Below are 19,580 nucleotides of genomic sequence, written 5' to 3'. Positions count from 1 at the left end.
CCCTGAATCTAACCTTAACCCAACTCCTAACCCTGAATCTAACCTTAACCCTCACCTAAACCTGAATCTAACCTTAACCCTAACCTAAACCTAACTCCTAACCCTGAATCTAACCTTAACTCTAACTACTAACCCTGAATCTAACCTTAACCTTAACCCCAATCCCTAAACCTTAACCCTAGCCTAACTTCTAACCCTGAATCTAACCTTAACCTAAACCTAACTCCTAACCCTGAATCTAACCTTAACCCCAATCCCTATACCCAACCCTTAAGCCTGAAATTGCATTTGAACAAATAAAAAAAGTTTGCTGTATTATCAAATCCAATTTTATTGGTCACATACACATGTTTAGCAGGTGTTATTGTGGGTGTAGTGAAATGCTTGTCTCAGTACTGTGAGAAACTCCAGGGATGGATTACCGAACGGGCACAGCAGAGCATGGGCCACCAACCTCCAGGGGCCACCAACCTCCAGGGGGCACCAACCTCCAGGGGGCCACCAACCTCCAGGGGGGCCTTAACCTCCAGGGGGGCCTCAACCTCCAGGGGGGCCACCAACCTCCAGGGTGCCTCAACCTCCAGGGGGGCCACCAACCTCCAGGGTGCCCCAACCTCCAGGGGGCCACCAACCTCCAGGGTGCCCCAACCTCCAGGGGGCCACCAACCTCCAGGGGGCCACCAACCTCCAGGGTGCCCCAACCTCCAGGGGGCCACCAACCTCCAGGGGGCCACCAACCTCCAGGGTGCCCCAACCTCCAGGGTGCACCAACCTCCAGGGGTCTCAACCTCCAGGGGGCCTCAACCTCCAGGGGCCTCAACCTCCAGGGGCCTCAACCTCCAGGGGGCCCCAACCCAAAAATAAATAATATGATATAAGCAATGGCAAATTGCAGGAAATCAGCTTTAAAACTGCAAGATAATATACAAGGCAGTAAAAACACAGCAGTCCACATGATGCAAAACACAGGTCAACCAACAGAAGGATGATTAGTCTTAAAAGATATCAAATCTATCACCATGCAGTACAGAAACCTCACACATTCTAAACTACCAGCACACATGGATGGTTCAAACACACATCCTAAACTACCAGCACACATGGATGGTTCAAACACACATCCTAAACTACCAGCACACATGGATGGTTCAAACACACATCCTAAACTACCAGCACACATGGATGGTTCAAACACACATAGATTAGCTACTGTATGTATCAGGTATAATTTAAGAGCACCACACATTAATACACAAAGCCTGCTTGGTTTCCAATCCTTATTGAGTAAAAATACTGAGTACAGCAGCCCTCACATAGCAAAATACTGAGTACAGCAGCCCTCACATAGCAAACTCAAGACATCAGAGTTCAGACGTCCTGCTATGACGATAACTTCAGTCCATTATAACTCAGCTGAAGGACAAGAAAGGACTGTAAAGTAAAAAGGACTTCATAAATATCAAATCAAATTTTATTTGTCACATGCGCCAAATACAACATTGAAATGCTTACTAACAAGCCCTTAACCGACAATGATGCAGTTTGAAAAGAAAATACCAAAAGAAAAGTACGAGAAATATGTGATTGATTGATAACAGCTTCAGTCTTTCTTCCCAAAGAACTTGTTGAAGACAGACTTCTTGCGTGGCGGAGGCAGACTGGTGCAGGCCCTCAGAGATGGTTCCTGGTCGTGGTGGTACATAGCTTGGTGCTGGTGACGCTGCCTTCTTGAAGTAGAGTCCTGGTGATGTGAGTGGTGCTGCCATCCATCCAGCAGGGGGCGCTGTGGGTCAGTGTGACCGGTGATAGATGGACCACTACCATCACAACTGAGAGTGGGAGAAGCTGCAGACTGCTTGTTTCCTATAATCAGAGTCACTGAGTAGTTTGACCCACAGCCCAGACCCCGGCCCACTGATCCGTAGTCCTGGCCTCGGCCTCCTGGGGGCAGCAACGCTGGTTTAATCTTCTGGTACCTTGCTGAGAGAGAAGAACATGGACATAAATACCAGACAGATTATTTTTCCATTCAAGGCCCAGCATAGTTAAAGGTGCTCCGGTCTGAGAGCTATTGGGCTGAGCAGTGAGTGGTCAGTGTGTGTATCTGAGTTGAAGCAGTGAGTGGTCTGTGTGTGTATCTGAGTTGAAGCAGTGAGTGGTCGAGGTGGATAGTGAAAGTGGGGTTGTCAGTGTGTTAAACTAGGTGGGTAGTATTAGTGGGGTGGTCAGTGTGTTAAACTAGGTGGGTAGTATTAGTGGGGTGGTCAGTGTGTTAAACTAGGTGGGTAGTGATAGTGGGGTGGTCAGTGTGTTAAACTAGGTGGGGTAGTGACAGTGGGGTGGTCAGTGTGTTAAACTAGGTGGGTAGTGATAGTGGGGTGGTCAGTTTGTTAAACTAGGTGGGTAGTATTAGTGGGGTGGTCCGTGTGTTAAACTAGGTGGGGTAGTGATAGTGAGGTGGTCAGTGTGTTAAACTAGGTGGGTAGTGATAGTGAGGTGGTCAGTGTGTTAAACTAGGGGGCAGGTATTAGTGAGGTGAGGGGAACTTGCATTAGTGTCAGTGACGTGTTACTTACCTGAGGTAAATGACTGAAACTTGTTCACTTGACTGAGCCGGTCCTGACCACCTCTATAGACAGAGGAGAAAGGAGGGGAGATGGAGGAGTGGAGGGAGAATGGAGGGATGGAAGAGGAGGAAGGACTGTTCTCTCTGGAACTACCACACAATTTCTGTCTCACGGAGTCATAGCTATCTTCTAGGGAGGGGGAGAGAGAGACGGGGGGAGAGAGACGGGGGAGAGAGAGAGGCAGGGGAGAGAGAGAGAGAGACAGAGGGGGGAGAGAGAGAGACAGATGGGGGGAGAGAGAGGCAGAGGGGGGAGAGAGAGAGACGGGGAAAGAGAGAGACAGGCGGGAGAGAGAGAGACGGGGGGAGAGAGAGAGGCAGAGGGGGGAGAGAGAGAGGCAGAGGGGGAGAGAGAGAGACAGGGGGAGAGAGAGACAGGGGGGAGAGAGAGACGGGGGAGAGAGAGACGGGGGAGAGCGAGAGAGACAGATGGTGGAGAGAAAAGGAGTGAGATGGGAAAGAGACAGAGGGAGGAGAGGGAGAGAGGAGGGGGAGAGAGACAGGGAGCGGGACAGGGCGAGAGAGACAGAGAGGGAGCGGGACGGGAAGGAGAGAGACAGAGAGAGACAGAGAGGGGGGGGAGAGAGTTTGGAACAGGCGAGAGAGATTGGGGGAGCGAGCGAGACAGTGAGGAGAGAGACAGAGGGAGGAGAGGGAGAGAGGAGAGGGAGAGAGACAGGGAGCAGGAAAGGGCGAGAGAGAGGAGAGCGACAAAGAGGGGAGAGAAGTGGGAGAGGGACAGAGGGAGGAGAGGGAGGGGAGCGATGGATGGTGAGAGAGAGGGAGAGAGAGAGAGAGAGAGAGAGAGAGAAAAAAAAATGTTGGCATCATTTGTAATTAAGCCCCAAAACATCCCTGCAGTTCAAAGCAGTGGAAACCCAAGAGCTGAACCCTGAAAAGAGTCCTGAATGTCAGCTACGAAACATACAGATCCTGACCAGGCTCAGCGACCACCAATTGGGTAAAAAGGGAGACACAAAAAGACATGGCTACCCAAAGAGGAGCATCTATGTGGTCACTGCAATACAGGGGATAAAATTATAAAAAACTAAAAGTTAAAATTGAACTAGGGCGAGAGCCCCAGCCTCATATGGACACATTGATACACTGTGATCCATTGGAGGCTACAGACATGACAGCATATAACTCAGAGATAGCATATAGGTCAATGCAGCAGTAGGTCTATAACTACCATATAACTCAGAGATAGCCTATAGGCCAGTGCAGCAGTAGACATATGACTCAGAGATAGCCTATAGGTCAATGCAGCAGTAGGTCTATAACTCAGAGATAGCCTATAGGTCAATGCAGCAGTACACCTATAACTCAGAGATAGCCTATAGGTCAATGCAGCAGTAGGTCTATAACTACCATATAACTCAGAGATAGCCTATAGGTCAATGCAGCAGTAGGTCTATAACTACCATATAACTCAGAGATAGCCTATAGGCCAATGCAACAGTAGACATATAACTCAGAGATAGCCAGTAGGTCAATGCAGCAGTTTACCTATAACTCAGAGATAGCCTATAGGTCAAATCAGCAGTAGGTCTATAACTCAGAGTTAGCTATAGGTCAATGCAGCAGTAGGTCTATAACTCAGAGATAGCCAGTAGGTCAATGCAGCAGTAGGTCTATAACTCAGAGATAGCCAGTAGGTCAATGCAGCAGTACACCTATAACTCAGAGATAGCCAGTAGGCCAATGCAGCAGTAGACCGAAAACTCAGAGATAGCCTATAGGTCAGTGCAGCAGTAGGTCTATAACTACCATATAACTCAGAGATAGCCTATAGGCCAATGCAGCAGTAGGTCTATAACTCAGAGATAGCCTATAGGCCAGTGCAGCAGTAGGTCTATAACTACCATATAACTCAGAGATAGCCTATAGGTCAATGCAGCAGTAGACCTATAACTCAGAGATAGCCTATAGGCCAGTGCAGCAGTAGGCCTATAACTTCTATCGTTAACTAAGTAAAAGACATATGCCTAAAGCCGACAAACAAAAACAGTAAAAAATGTCCTGATGAAAATTCTGGTTCTTTCAATCACATTCATCTCTCTTCTCCGTCTGTCCGCCTCCCTTTCTATCTGTCTTGACTTGAGCTATTGCTAGTGAAGTGCAACATTGTATCAAATCATCGACTGGATCTGTCCAGAAGCTGATGCTAGCAAACTTGCAACGTTGTATCAACGAGCCTATTCCGGGCCCTCAGTTTCCCGGAGCTCTTTTTTATGATGTTTCTGTGTGGTTACAAGTGGTCTGCGTTTGTGAGGCTGGTTCTACGTACTGCCACATTCTCAATAATTATATTGGAGGCGGCTTATGGTAGAGAAATTAACATTAAATTATCCGGCATTCCCTGGTAGACATTCCTGCAGTCAGCATGCCAGTTGCATGCTACCTCAAAACTTGAGACATCTGTGTCAGTTTGTTGTGTGACAAAACTGCACATTTTAGAGTGGCCTTTTATGGTCCCCAGCATAAGGTGCACCTGTGTAATGATCATGCTGTTTAATCAGCTTCTTAATATCCCACACTTGTCAGGAGGATGGATTATCTTGGCAAAGGAGAAGTGATCACTAACAGGGATGTAAACAAATTTGTGCACGGACCAACCTTATGTTGCGTTTATATTTTTCAGTATACAGTACCAGTCAAAAGTTTGGACACACCTACTCATTCCAGGGTTTTTCTTTATTTTTTACTCTTTTCTAAATTGTAAAAGACATCAAAACTATGAAATAACACATATGGAATCATGTTGTAACCCAAAAATATTTTATATCTGAGATTCTTCAAATAGCCACCTTTTGCCTTGCTGACAGCTTTGCACACGCTTGGCATTCTCTCAACCAGCTTCATGAGATAGTCACCTGGAATGCATTTCACTTAACAGGTGTGCCTTGTTAAAAGTTAATTTGTGGAATTTCTTTCCTTCTTAATGCGTTTGAGACAATCAGTTGTTTTGTGACAAGGTAGGGTTGGTATACAGAAGATAGCCCTATTTGGTAAAAGACCAAGTCCATATTATGGCAAGAATGACAGTCCATCAATACTTTAAGACATGAAGGTCAGTCAATCTGGAAAATTTCAAGAACTGAAGTGCAGTCACAAAACCCATCAAGCGCTATGATGAAACTGCCTCTCATTAGGACCGCCATCAGAAAGGAAGACCCAGAGTTGCCTCTGCTGCAGAGAATACGTTCATTAGAGTTACCAGCCTCAGAAATTGCACCCCAAATAAATGCTTCACAGAGTTCAAGTAACAGACACATCTCAACATCAACTGTTCAGAGGAGACTGTGTGAATCAGGCCTTCATGGTCGAATTGCTGCAAAGAAACCACTACTAAAGGACACCAATAATAAGAAGAGACTTGTTGGGCCAAGAAACACGATGTCATGACTGTCCACTAGAATCCAAAATAGATCAGATCAGGTTTGCAATGAATAACTTAAATCAGACCCCCTCTCACCCGTAGAGGTGGAAGGAAATGACTAGTGGGGATTAACAACTCATGTCCTGTTGTAAATCAAGGGAGAAGATCCAGGCCTGAACTCTCCAAATTCACTAAAGGAATGTGCTTTGTCTCAAGAGACCTTTTCCTGCTGAAAGTCTAACACGTTCAAAAGCAACTACTGGAACTAGATTTCTAACGTGGGAAATTGGCAGATGCCATCTATAGAACACTAATGTCAGTTGGTTTGTTATTTTGTGATGTCATTAAAAATGTTATAAAGGAAATACTGTAACTTCGAAAGTATACCCACTACATATATGACTTTTCCATGCTATGCTTTGTGCATATAATATAATGAAATATAACATGAAAAATGATGAGTGTTTTTGTTAAGAGAGGGATGTGATTTGAGAATCTATAAGAGATAATTGTTTTCCACAACTTTGCACAGTGAGCAGTCACCGCCCTGTAGTGTGGTCCGAGAGCGTGTCAGCCTGCCGGAACTGCCCCTTTCAAGCAAAAGGTATACATGGTGGGTTAAGAAAAAAACACATTAGACCAGAAAAACAATGACGCTGCAGCTGCGTGTTTAAAGTGGTTTGAACTTTGACTCTCAACACAAGGTGGAGACGATAAACTCACCTCCTGGACAATCTCTGGTACAGCTGATTAGCTGTCCTAAATAAAGTATCTTCAAAAGCAAATTTAGGTAGGACTATCCCTTTACTCTGCTCAAACCATCGTGTTACGCGACTCTCATCACCACATTGCAGAACCATTGATACGGCTAGCTAGCCTATCTTCAAAGAAGCATCTTCAAGAGCGATTGGAAGGAAAATCAACTCTGTAGTTCTGCTCAGGACTCCACGACAAGTCACCGGAAACCAGACAACTACGAAGAAGGACAACAGTAGAAGACTTATTGGACCCATTCCGGACAATCAGAGCCTTACAAGCGTACCGCAAAAAGGCCCAGCCCCCTTTCCAAGTCTGCCCTGTTCACCGAGAGACCCCCTGCGGGCCCAGGCATTTCACGTGAATACATTCATGATTTCTTACTCAAAGCGGGTTGCAGTTTGTGTGCAAAGTATATGGTGACAGTGGCCAGCTGTCTACACAGTTCTGATAAGCTCCTGCTGTTCATTCAGACCATAGGAACTTGGCAGTAGCTGTCACTGAGTGCATCTCTGGGTCCACCTAGTGGTAACGTCTATACCTGCACTTTCGCCGTTTGACATGACATCAAACAACTATTCTACAAAGCAGTGGTTCCCAAACTTTTTTTAACCCTGGCACACGTTGATGTGATACAAAATTCTGCGGCACACCTAAAATGTAATTATTTATTTGGTGGTAATGACCTCCATCTCATCTGATCCATACTGCAAACAATCAATTTTCTGTGATTTTTTCTTTTGCACATTAAATAGCGTTTATGTTGAAATTGTCATAGTATTGATAGTTACTCACAATGGTTAATTTGTGTGTACCACTTTAAGAGCGTCCCAGGAATCTGTGCCAGAAAGAAGAAAATGTAGCTCCTGTAAAATGTGTTTTTAGATTTTAACGGGTTGGGAAACAGGCAACCTGTGTTCTGCATTGTAAAGGTGAGACTACAGACACTAACGGGTTGGGATACAGATGACCTGTGTTCTGCATTGTAAAGGTACGACTACGGACACTACCGGGTTGGGATACAGACGACCTGTGTTCTGCATTGTAAAGGTGAGACTACGGACACTAACGGGTTGGGATACAGACGACCTGTGTTCTGCATTGTAAAGGTGAGACTACGGACACTAAGCCATGCTCCGTTAGTTTCCATAGCAGAAGCTGTGGTATAGCTAAGCCCAGAGCCACATCTGAATAAATGACAAAAGTAAAGTGATACTGAAGACTTTGCTGGTGATGCGCGCCCCTCAAGTGATACACATGTAACAACAGCTTGAGCACACTGGACTGGAACCAACCATACAGATAGAACCATGTGTAGCCATTTAATGTATTATCTGACCAGCACTAGTGCTGCCAAGACAACATTACATGTGCATTCCACAGGTCACCTATATAAATCAGTGTTCCATAAAAAAAAGCAGATTAGGAAAAGTTTAACAGCACACCTGTACAGTAGTATAGTTATAGTGTATTAGAGTACCAGAATACCAGTAGTATATCGATAATGTATTAGAGTACCAGAGGACCCGTAGTATAGTTATAGTGTATTAGAGTACCAGAATACCAATAGTATAGTGATAATGTATCAGAGTACCAGTAGTATGGTTATAGCGTACGAGAGTACCAATAGTATAGTGATAGTGTATTAGAGTACCATAATACCAGTAGTATAGTGATAATGTATTCGAGCACCAGTAGTATAGTGATAGTGTATACGAGTACCAGTAGTATAGTGATAATGTATTAGAGTACCAGAATACCAGTAGTATAGTGATAATGTATTAGAGTACCAGTAGTATACTAATAGTGTAATAGAGTGCCAGTAGTACAGTGATAATGTATTATAGTACCAGTAGTATAATAATAGTGTATTTGAGTACCAGTAGTATAGTGATAATGTATTGTAGTACCAGAGTACCAGTACAATAGTTATAGTGTATTAGAGTACCGGTAGTATAGTGATAATGTATTAGAGTACCAGTAGTATAGTGATAATGTGTTAGAGTACCAGAATACCAGTAGTGTAGTGATAATGTATTAGAGTGCCATAATACCAGTAGTATAGTGATAGTGTATTATAGTACCAGAGTACCAGTAGTATAGTGATAGTGTATTAGAGTACCGGTAGTATAGTGATAATGTGTTAGAGTACCAGAATACCAGTAGTATAGTGATAATGTATTAGACTGCCAGTAATATAGTGATAGTGTATTATAGTACCAGAATACCAGTAGTATAGTGATAATGTATTTGAGTACCAGTATACCATTAGTATAGTGATAGTGTATTAGAGTACCAGTAGTATAGTGATAGTGTATTAGAGTACTAGAATACCAGTAGTATAGTGATAATGTATTATAGTACCAGAGTACAGGTGGTATAGTTATAGTGTATTCGAGCACCAGTAGTATAGTGATAATGTATTAGAGTACCAGTAGTATAGTGATAGTGTATTAGAGTACCAGTAGTATAGTGATAATGTATTAGAGCACCGGTAGTATAGTGATAGTATATTAGAGTACCAGACTACCAGCAGTATAGTGATAGTGTATTAGAGTACCAGTAGTATAGTGACAATGTGTTAGAGTACCAGAATGCCAGTGGTATAGTGATAATGTATTAGCGTACCAGAGTGCCAGTAGTATAGTGATAATGTATTAGAGTACCAGAATACCAGTAGTATTGTGATAGTGTATTAGAGTACCAGTAGTATAGTGATAGTGCATTAGAGTACCAGTAGTATAGTGATAGTGTATTAGAGTACCAGAATACCAGTAGTATAGTGAGAGTGTATTAGAGTACCAGTAGTATAGTGATATTGTATTAGAGTACCAGTAGTATAGTGATAGTGTATCATAGCACCAGTAGTATAGTGATAATGTATCAGAGTACCGGTAGTATAGTGAAAATGTATTACAGTACCAGAATACCAGTAGTATACTGATAATGTATTAGAATACCAGAATACCAGTAGTATAGTGATCATGCATTAGAATACCAGTATACCAGTAGTATAGTGATAGTGTATTAGAGTACCAGAGTACCAGTAGTATAGTGATAGTGTATTAGAGTACCCGAGTACCAGTAGTATAGTGACAGTGAATTAGTTTACAGGTAGTATAGTGATAGTGTATTAGAGTACCAGTAGTACAGTAATAGTGTATTAGAGTACCAGAATACCAGTAGTATAGTTATAGTGTATTCAGGTACCAGCAGTATAGTGATAGTGTATTAGAATACCAGTAGTATAGTGATAGTGTATCATAGCACCAGTAGTATAGTGATAATGTATCAGAGTACCGGTAGTATAGTGAAAATGTAATACAGTACCAGAATACCAGTAGTATACTGATAATGTATTAGAATACCAGACTACCAGTAGTATAGTGATCATGCATTAGAATACCAGTATACCAGTAGTATAGTGATAGTGTATTAGAGTACCAGAGTACCAGTAGTATAGTGATAGTGTATTAGAGTATCCGAGTACCAGTAGTATAGTGACAGTGAATTAGTTTACAGGTAGTATAGTGATAGTGTATTAGCGTACCAGTAGTATAGTGATAATATATTAGCGTACCAGAGTGCCAGTAGTATAGTGATAATGTATTAGAGTACCAGAATACCAGTAGTATTGTGATAGTGTGTTAGAGTACCAGTAGTGTAGTGATAGTGCATTAGAGTGCCAGTAGTATAGTGATAATGTATTAGAGTACCAGAATACCAGTAGTATTGTGATAGTGTATTAGAGTACCAGTAGTATAGTGATAGTGTATCATAGCACCAGTAGTATAGTGATAATGTATCAGAGTACCGGTAGTATAGTGAAAATGTAATACAGTACCAGAATACCAGTAGTATACTGATAATGTATTAGAATACCAGACTACCAGTAGTATAGTGATCATGCATTAGAATACCAGTATACCAGTAGTATAGTGATAGTGTATTAGAGTACCAGAGTACCAGTAGTATAGTGATAGTGTATTAGAGTATCCGAGTACCAGTAGTATAGTGACAGTGAATTAGTTTACAGGTAGTATAGTGATAGTGTATTAGCGTACCAGTAGTACAGTAATATTGTACTAGAGTACCAGAATACCAGTAGTATAGTTATAGTGTATTCGAGTACCAGTAGTATAGTGATAGTGTATTAGAATACCAGAGTACCAGTAGTATAGTGATAATGTATTAGCGTACCAGAGTGCCACTAGTATAGTGATAATGTATTAGAGTACCAGAATACCAGTAATATAGTGATAGTGTATTAGAGTACCAGTAGTATAGTGATAGTGCATTAGAGTACCAGTAGTGTAGTGATAATGTATTAGAGTACCAGAATACCAGTAGTATTGTGATAGTGTATTAGAGTACCAGTAGTATAGTGATAGTGTATCATAGCACCAGTAGTATAGTGATAATGTATCAGAGTACCGGTAGTATAGTGAAAATGTAATACAGTACCAGAATACCAGTAGTATACTGATAATGTATTAGAATACCAGACTACCAGTAGTATAGTGATCATGCATTAGAATACCAGTATACCAGTAGTATAGTGATAGTGTATTAGAGTACCAGAGTACCAGTAGTATAGTGATAGTGTATTAGAGTATCCGAGTACCAGTAGTATAGTGACAGTGAATTAGTTTACAGGTAGTATAGTGATAGTGTATTAGCGTACCAGTAGTACAGTAATAGTGTACTAGAGTACCAGAATACCAGTAGTATAGTTATAGTGTATTCGAGTACCAGTAGTATAGTGATAGTGTATTAGAATACCAGAGTACCAGTAGTATAGTGATAATGTATTAGCGTACCAGAGTGCCACTAGTATAGTGATAATGTATTAGAGTACCAGAATACCAGTAATATAGTGATAGTGTATTAGAGTACCAGTAGTATAGTGATAGTGCATTAGAGTACCAGTAGTATAGTGATAGTGTATTAGAGTACCAGAATACCAGTAGTATAGTGAGAGTGTATTAGAGTACCAGTAGTATAGTGATAGTGTATTAGAGTACCAGAGTACCAGTTCTATAGTGATGGTGTATTACAGTACCAGAATACCGGTAGTATAGTGATAGTGTATTAGAGTACCAGAGAACCAGTAGTATAGTGATAGTGTATTAAAGTACCAGAGTACCAGTAGTATAGCGATAATGTATTAGAGTACCAGCGTGCCAGTAGTATAGTGATAGTGTATTAGAGTACCAGTAGTATAGTGATAGTGTATTAGTGTACCAGAGTACCAGTAGTATAGTGATAGTGTATTAGAGTTCCAGAATACCAGTGGTATAGTGATAATGTATTAGAGTACCAGAGTAGAAGTAGTATAGTGATAATGTATTAGAGAACCAGTAGTATAGTGATAGTGTATTAGAGTTCCAGGGTACCAGTAGTATAGTGATAGTGTATTAGAGTACCAGAGTACCAGTAGTATAGTGATAGTGTATTAGAGTACCCGAATACCAGTAGTATAGTGATAGTGTATTAGAGTACCAGAGTACCAGTAGCATAGTGATAGTGTATTAGAGTACCAGAGTACCAGTAGTATAGCGATAATGTATTAGAGTACCAGAGTACCAGTAGTATAGTGATATTGTATTAGAGTACCAGTAGTATAGTGATCGTGTATTAGAGTACCAGTAGTATAGTGATAGTGTATTAGCGTACCAGAGTACCAGTAGTATCGTGATAGTGTATTAGAGTACCAGTAGAATCGTGATAGTGTATTAGAGTACCAGTAGTATAGTGATAGTGTATTAGAGTTCCTGTCGTGTTCTTTAATCATCTATATGTAATAAATAATAATTTGGATAAATCCTACTTTCGGTTGGTTCTGTATATCCCAGAGCCAGACTCTTACCACGAGGACCTGTACGTGATGCGGATGTTGGGTCCTGCTGTTTCTCTGGGATCTGACGGTGAGTCTCTCGGGTCAGGACCACTCTCTCCTTGGCTCTGGCCGTCCCTGTGTGGGTACTTGGTGAGAGAAAAGAGGTGGTGAAGTGGACAGGGGGGTCCTGAACCAAGGGGTCGCTGGGTGACGTCATGGAGGAGACATGCTCACTGGGCACTACAGGAAACACACAGATACACAGACAAGAGATATAACATCTTCACCATCAATTATTTATAGTCAATGCATTGTTAAATACATAACAGGTGCATATATTAACTCTCTGTTCATTATGAGTATAATATTGCAGACTTTTTACTCAATAGTTGTGTTTACCCATAGAAACGAGATGCTGTATATTTTGTGTTTACCAGTGTTGGCTTGTATTTTCAGCATCCATTTCTTCATCATGAATCGGGTTGCTGTGTTGAGGAGGTACTCAGAGCCGTCTCTTAAGCGCAGACTGAAACACTGCGGTTTCTTAGTGTTCTCCGGGGCTGAGACACACTCTGCTCCCGTCAGGGTTAGAGACAGGACACACACACAGTTCTGGAGGACACAGGGACATTACTGGACTATTGTGTCCATTTGGGACTACTGAGAATACAATTGTCTTATGAAACATTGTAGAATAAATCACATTTCTGATCACTGTCAACTGGCGTCCCATCTCACAACACAAGGACAGGGACATTACTGGAATCATTAATAAACACATGGTTTATATGGATGTTTCAAGAATAACATTGAAGAGAAAACAAGACCATTAAAACCCATGTCTTATCCATCAGACAGCGCGACTATGTTAGTGATGAGTGGGTCGACTCATAACCCGGGTTGATAGATGTATGGTATAACCCACAGATAACACACTGAAACATGTATGTTATAACCCACAGATAACCCACTGACACATGTATGTTATAACCCACAGATAACACACTGACACATGTATGTTATAACCCACAGATAACACACTGACACATGTATGTTATAACCCACAGATAACACACTGAAACATGTATGTTATAACCCACAGATAACACACTGACACATGTATGTTATAACCCACAGATAACACACTGACACATGTATGTTATAACCCACAGATAACACACTGACACATGTATGTTATAACCCACAGATAACACACTGACACATGTATGTTATAACCCACAGATAACACACTGACACATGTATGAAAGACGACAAATACCAGCACCCCCTATTTGACCTTTTATGTCTGAACTAGCGTCCTGCCTCTTCTCACCCTCAGTGTGTCCTTGCTGTCTTGGTAGAAGCAGAGTGTCTGTTTGTAAAGCACTGCATGATGGGAGCTCCATGCTCGAGACCTGGCCTAGAACAGACAGACAGACACATTAACTATCTGGAGACCTGACCTAGAACAGACAGACAGAGAGACACATTACCTATCTGGAGACCTGACCTAGAACAGACAGACAGACAGACAGACAGACAGACAGACAGACAGACAGACAGACAGACAGACAGACAGACAGACAGACAGACAGACAGACAGACAGACAGACAGACACATTACCTATCTGGAGACCTGACCTAGAACAGACAGACAGACAGACAGACAGACAGACAGACAGACAGACAGACAGACAGACAGACAGACAGACAGACAGACACATTACCTATCTGGAGACCTGGCCTAGAACAGACAGACAGAGAGACAGACACATTACCTATCTGGAGACCTGGACGAGAACAGACAGACACATTAACTATCTGGAAATGTTTTAGATGTTGTAGTATAGAGAGTAGATTTTGTAACTGCTGTAATATAGAGTGTCAATGTACTATAGAGTTTAAATGGTGTAATGTCTGTAGTATAGAGTGTAAATGTAGCATGGAGTGTAAACGTTGTAGTGTCTGTAGTTTAGAGTGTAAACGTTGTAGTGTCTGTAGTATAGAGTGTAAACGTTGTAGTGTCTGTAGCATGGAGTGTAAACGTTGTAGTGTCTGTAGCATGGAGTGTAAATGTTGTAGTGTCTGTAGCATGGAGTGTAAACGTTGTAGTGTCTGTAGTATATAGTGTAAACGTTGTAGTGTCTGTAGTATGGAGTGTAAACGTTGTAGTGTCTGTAGTATAGAGTGTAAACGTTGTAGTGTCTGTAGCATGGAGTGTAAACGTTGTAGTGTCTGTAGTATAGAGTATAATTTGTGTAGTGTCTGTAGTATAGAGTATAATTTGTGTAGTGTCTGTAGTATAGAGTATAATTTGTGTAGTGTCTGTAGTATAGAGTGTACATGGTGTAGTGTCTGTAGTATAGAGTATAATTTGTGTAGTGTCTGTAGTAAAGAGTGTACATGGTGTAGTGTCTGTAGCATGGAGTGTACATATAGTATAGATTGTAAATGTAATATTAAGATGAAATATTGTAGTATAGAGTGTAAATGTACTATAGAGTGTAAATGTTGTATTATAGAGTGTAAATACGGTAGTATATAGCCTAAATGTTGTACTATAGAGTGTAAATACGGTAGTATATAGCCTAAATGTTGTACTATAGAGTGTAAATGTAGTATAGAGTGTAAATATGGTAGCATAGAGTGTAAATATAATATAGAGCAGGGCAGCCCAACCCTCTTCCTGGGGACCTACTGTCCTGTAGGTTTACAGCCCAACCCTCTTCCTGGAGATCAACTGTCCAGTAGGTTTTCAGTCCAACCCTCTTCCTGGGGACCTACTGTCATAGAGTGTAACTGTAGTATAGAGTGTAACTGTAGTATAGAGTGTAACTGTTGTAATATCTGTAGTATAGTGTGTGAAAGTAGTACAGACTATAAATGTTGTAGTGTCTAGTACAGAGTGTAAACGTTGTACTATAAAGTGTACATGTGTTATAGAGTGTAAATGTTGTAGTGTATAGTGTAAATATTGTAGTACAGATTGTAAATGTAGTACAGTCTAAATGTTGGAGTGTAGAGTGTAACTATTGGAGTATAGACTGAAAATGTAGCATTGAGTGTAAATGTAGTATAGAGGATATATTTAGTATAGAGTGTGAATGTGGTACAGATGTGTAACTATAGTATAGAGTGTAAATATAGTATATAGTGTAAATGTAATATAGTGTGTAAATGTAGTACAGAGTGTAAATGTAATATAGAGTGTAAATGTAATATAGAGTGTAAATGTTGGACAGAGTGTAAATGTAATATAGAGTGTAAATGTAATATAGAGTGTAAATGTAGTATAGAGTGTAAATGTAATATAGAGTGTAAATGTAATATAGAGTGTAAATGTAATATAGAGTGTAAATATTGGACATAGTGTAAATGTAATATAGAGTGTAAATGTAATATAGAGAGTAAATGTTGGACAGAGTGTAAATGTAATATAGAGTGTAAATGTAATATAGAGTGTAAATGTTGGACAGAGTGTAAATGTAGTATAGAGTGTAAATGTAGTATAGAGTGTAAATGTAATATAGAGAGTAAATGTAATATAGAGTGTAAATATTGGACAGAGTGTATATTTTGGACAGAGTGTAAATGTAATATAGAGTGTAAATGTAGAGTGTAAATGTAGTACAGAGTGTAAATGTAATGTAGAGTGTAAATGTAATATAGAGTGTAAATATTGGACAGAGTGTAAATGTAACATAGAGTGTAAATGTAATATAGAGTGCAAATGCAGTACAGATTGGAAATGTAATATAGAGTGTAAATGTAATATAGAGTGCAAATGTAGTATAGAGTGTAAAAGTAGTATAGAGTGTAAATGTAATATAGAGAGTAAATGTAATATAGAGTGTAAATGTAATATAGAGTGTAAATGTAATCTAGAGTGTAAATGTAATATAGAGTGTAAATGTTGGACAGAGTGTCAATGTAATATAGAGTGTAAATGTAGTATAGAGTGTAAATGTTGGACAGAGTGTAAATGTAATACAGAGTGTAAATGTAATATAGAGTGTAAATGTTGTGTTATAGAGTGTAAATATGGTAGCATAGAGCCTAAATGTTGTACTATAGCGTGCACGTGTATTGTAGAGTGTAAATATGGTAGCATAGAGTGTAAATATAATATAGAGCAAGGCAGCCCAACCCTCTTCCTGGAGATCTACTGTCCTGTAGGTTTTCAGTCCAACCCTCTTCCTGGAAATCAACTTCCCTGTAGGTTTTCACTCCAACCCTCTTCCTGGGGACCTACTGTCCTGAAAGGTTTTCAGTCTGTTTTCAACAGGACGGTAGATCTCCAGGAAGAGGGTTGTGAAGCACTGATATAGAGTGTAACTGTAGTATAGAGTGTAACTGTAGTATAGAGTGTAACTATTGTAATATCTGTAGTATAGTGTGTGAAAGTAGTACAGAATATAAATGTTGTAGTGTCTAGTACAGAGTGTAAACGCTGTACTATAAAGTGTACATGTGTTATAGAGTGTAAATGCTGTAGTGTACAGTGTAAATATTGTAGTATAGATTGAAAATGTAGTATAGAGTTTAAATGTCGGAGTGTAGAGTGTAACTATTGGAGTATAGACTGTAAATGTAGCATTGAGTGTAAATATAGTATATATTTAGTATAGAGTGTGAATGTGGTACAGAGTGTAACTATAGTATAGAGTGTAAATGTAATATAGAGTTTAAATGTAATATAGAGTGTAAATGTAATACAGAGAGTAAATGTTGGAGAGAGTGTAAATGTAATATAGAGTGTAAATGTAATATAGAGTGTAAATGTTGGACAGAGTGTAAATGTAATATAGAGTGTAAATGTAATATAGAGTGTAAATGTAATATAGAGTTTAAATGTTGGACAGAGTGTTAATGTAATATAGAGTGTAAATGTAATATAGAGAGTAAATGTTGGACAGAGTGTAAATGTAATATAGAGTGTAAATGTAATATAGAGTGTAAATGTTGGACAGTGTGTAAATGTAATATAGAGTGTAAATGTAGTATCGAGTGTAAATGTAATATAGAGTGTAAATGTAATATAGAGTGTAAATGTAATATAGAGTGTAAATGTAATATAGAGTGTAATTGTAATATAGAGTGTAAATGTAGTATAGAGTGTAAATGCAATATATAGTGTAAATGTAATATGGAGTGTAAATGTAGTATAGAGTGTAAGTGTAATGTAGAGTGTAAATGTAATATAGAGTGTAAATGTAATATAGAGTGTAAATGTTGGACAGAGTGTAAATGTAATATAGACTGTAAATGTTGGACAGAGTGTAAATGTAATATAGAGTGTAAATGTAATATGCAGTGTAAATGTAATATAGAGTGTAAATGTAATATAGAGTGTAAATGTAATATAGAGTGTAAATGTTGGACAGAGTGTAAATGTAATATAGAGTGTAAATGTAATATAGAGTGTAATTGTATTATAGAGTGTAAATGTAGTATAGAGTGTAGCTGTAGTATAGAGTGTAACTGTTGTAATATCTGTAGTATAGTGTGTGAAAGTAGTACAGACTATAAATGTTGTAGTGTCTAGTACAGAGTATAAACATTGTACTATAAAGTGTACATGTGTTATAGAGTGTAAATGTTGTAGTGTATAGTGTAAATATTGTAGTATAGATTGTAAATGTAGTATAGAGTTTAAATGTTGGAGTGTAGAGTGTAACTATTGGAGTATTAACTGTAAATGTAGCATTGAGTGTAAATGTAGTATAGAGGATATATTTAGTATAGAGTGTGAATGTGGTAGAGTGTAACTATAGTATAGAGTGTAACTATAGTATAGAGTGTAAATGTAATATAGAGTGTACATGTAGTATAGAGGGTAAATGTAATATAGAGTGTAAATGTAATATAGAGTGTAAATGCAATATAGAGTGTAAATGTAGTTCAGAGTGTAAATGTAATAGAGTGTAAATGTAGTATAGAGTGTAAATGTAATATAGAGTGTAAATGTAATATAGAGTGTAAATGTAGTATAGAGTGTAAATGTAATATAGAGTGTAAGTGTAATATAGAGTGTAAATGTAGTATAGAGTGTAAATGTAATATAGAGTGTAAATGTAGTATAGAATGTAAATGTAATATAGAGTGTAAATGTAATATAGAGTGTAAATGTTGGACAGAGTTTAAATTAAATATAGAGTGTAAATGTAGTATAGAGTGTAAATGTAGTATAGAGTGTAAATGTAGTACAGAGTGTAAATGCAGTATAGAGTGTAAATGTAATATAGAGTGTAAATGTAGTAGTATCGCTTGTAAATGTAGTATAAATGCAATATCTGTAGTATTGCTCCCCTCTCACCTTCTTTCCTCCCACCTGCAGCTTGTGTTTCCTCTCCAGGGTTCCCTCCATCGTCTGCAGCTCAGACCCACTCCCATTCTGATGACAGGTTTGAAAGAAATGCATGACCAAAGAGATCAACACATCCCAATTTCAGCCAGAGATCAACACATCCCAATATCAGCCAGAGAACACATCCCAATATCAGCCAGAGAACACATCCCAATATCAGCCAGACAACACATCCCAATATCAGCCAGAGAACAACACATCCCAATATCAGCCAGAGAACACATCCCAATATCAGCCAGAGAACACATCCCAATATCAGCCAGAGAACACATCCCAGTATCAGCCAGAGAACAACACATCCCAACCAGACACAAAAATGACACTTTTATTTACTCAGATAATAGTATCTGATAGAAAAGGCACAAATTCACTAAGATGCCTAACCAGCTGACTAACTAGCTGACTAACTAGCTGACTAACTAGCTGACTAACTATAATTACCAGATGACTAACCAGCTGACTAACTAGCTTTGTAACTAGCTGACTAAATAGATGACTAACTAGCTGACTAACCAGATGGCTAATCAGATGTCTAACTAGCTGACTAACTAGTTGACTAACTGGAGGACTAACTGGAGGACTAACTGGAGGACTAACTAGACTTATCAGG

General features: G+C 39.6%; 1 protein-coding gene across 4 annotated transcripts in view; it reads right to left on the bottom strand.

The window, feature by feature from the left end:
- Positions 1–1,453: 1,453 nt before the first annotated feature.
- The window catches only part of LOC106578792 (uncharacterized), a 98,772-nt gene continuing 80,645 nt past the window's right edge, over positions 1,454–19,580 (bottom strand). For 3 of the 4 annotated variants that reach the window (XM_045702238.1, XM_045702240.1, XM_045702241.1), the window contains exons 10-15: positions 18,920–18,997; positions 13,937–14,023; positions 13,038–13,215; positions 12,634–12,843; positions 2,577–2,756; positions 1,454–1,980 (exon numbers count right to left, since the gene is read on the bottom strand). In XM_045702238.1, the coding sequence (XP_045558194.1) occupies positions 1,601–1,980; positions 2,577–2,756; positions 12,634–12,843; positions 13,038–13,215; positions 13,937–14,023; positions 18,920–18,997 (1,113 nt within the window). In that variant the 3' untranslated portion in view covers positions 1,454–1,600. The remainder of the gene's footprint in view (positions 1,981–2,576; positions 2,757–12,633; positions 12,844–13,037; positions 13,216–13,936; positions 14,024–18,919; positions 18,998–19,580) is intronic. The other variant, XM_045702239.1, reaches the window with a different exon arrangement.

This window comes from Salmo salar, chromosome ssa19 (assembly GCF_905237065.1).
Source record: "Salmo salar chromosome ssa19, Ssal_v3.1, whole genome shotgun sequence".
In the NCBI taxonomy this organism is placed as follows: Eukaryota; Metazoa; Chordata; class Actinopteri; order Salmoniformes; family Salmonidae; genus Salmo; species Salmo salar.
Note: the sequence above shows the minus strand (reverse complement) of the source record. Positions and strands in the feature narration are given on the sequence as shown.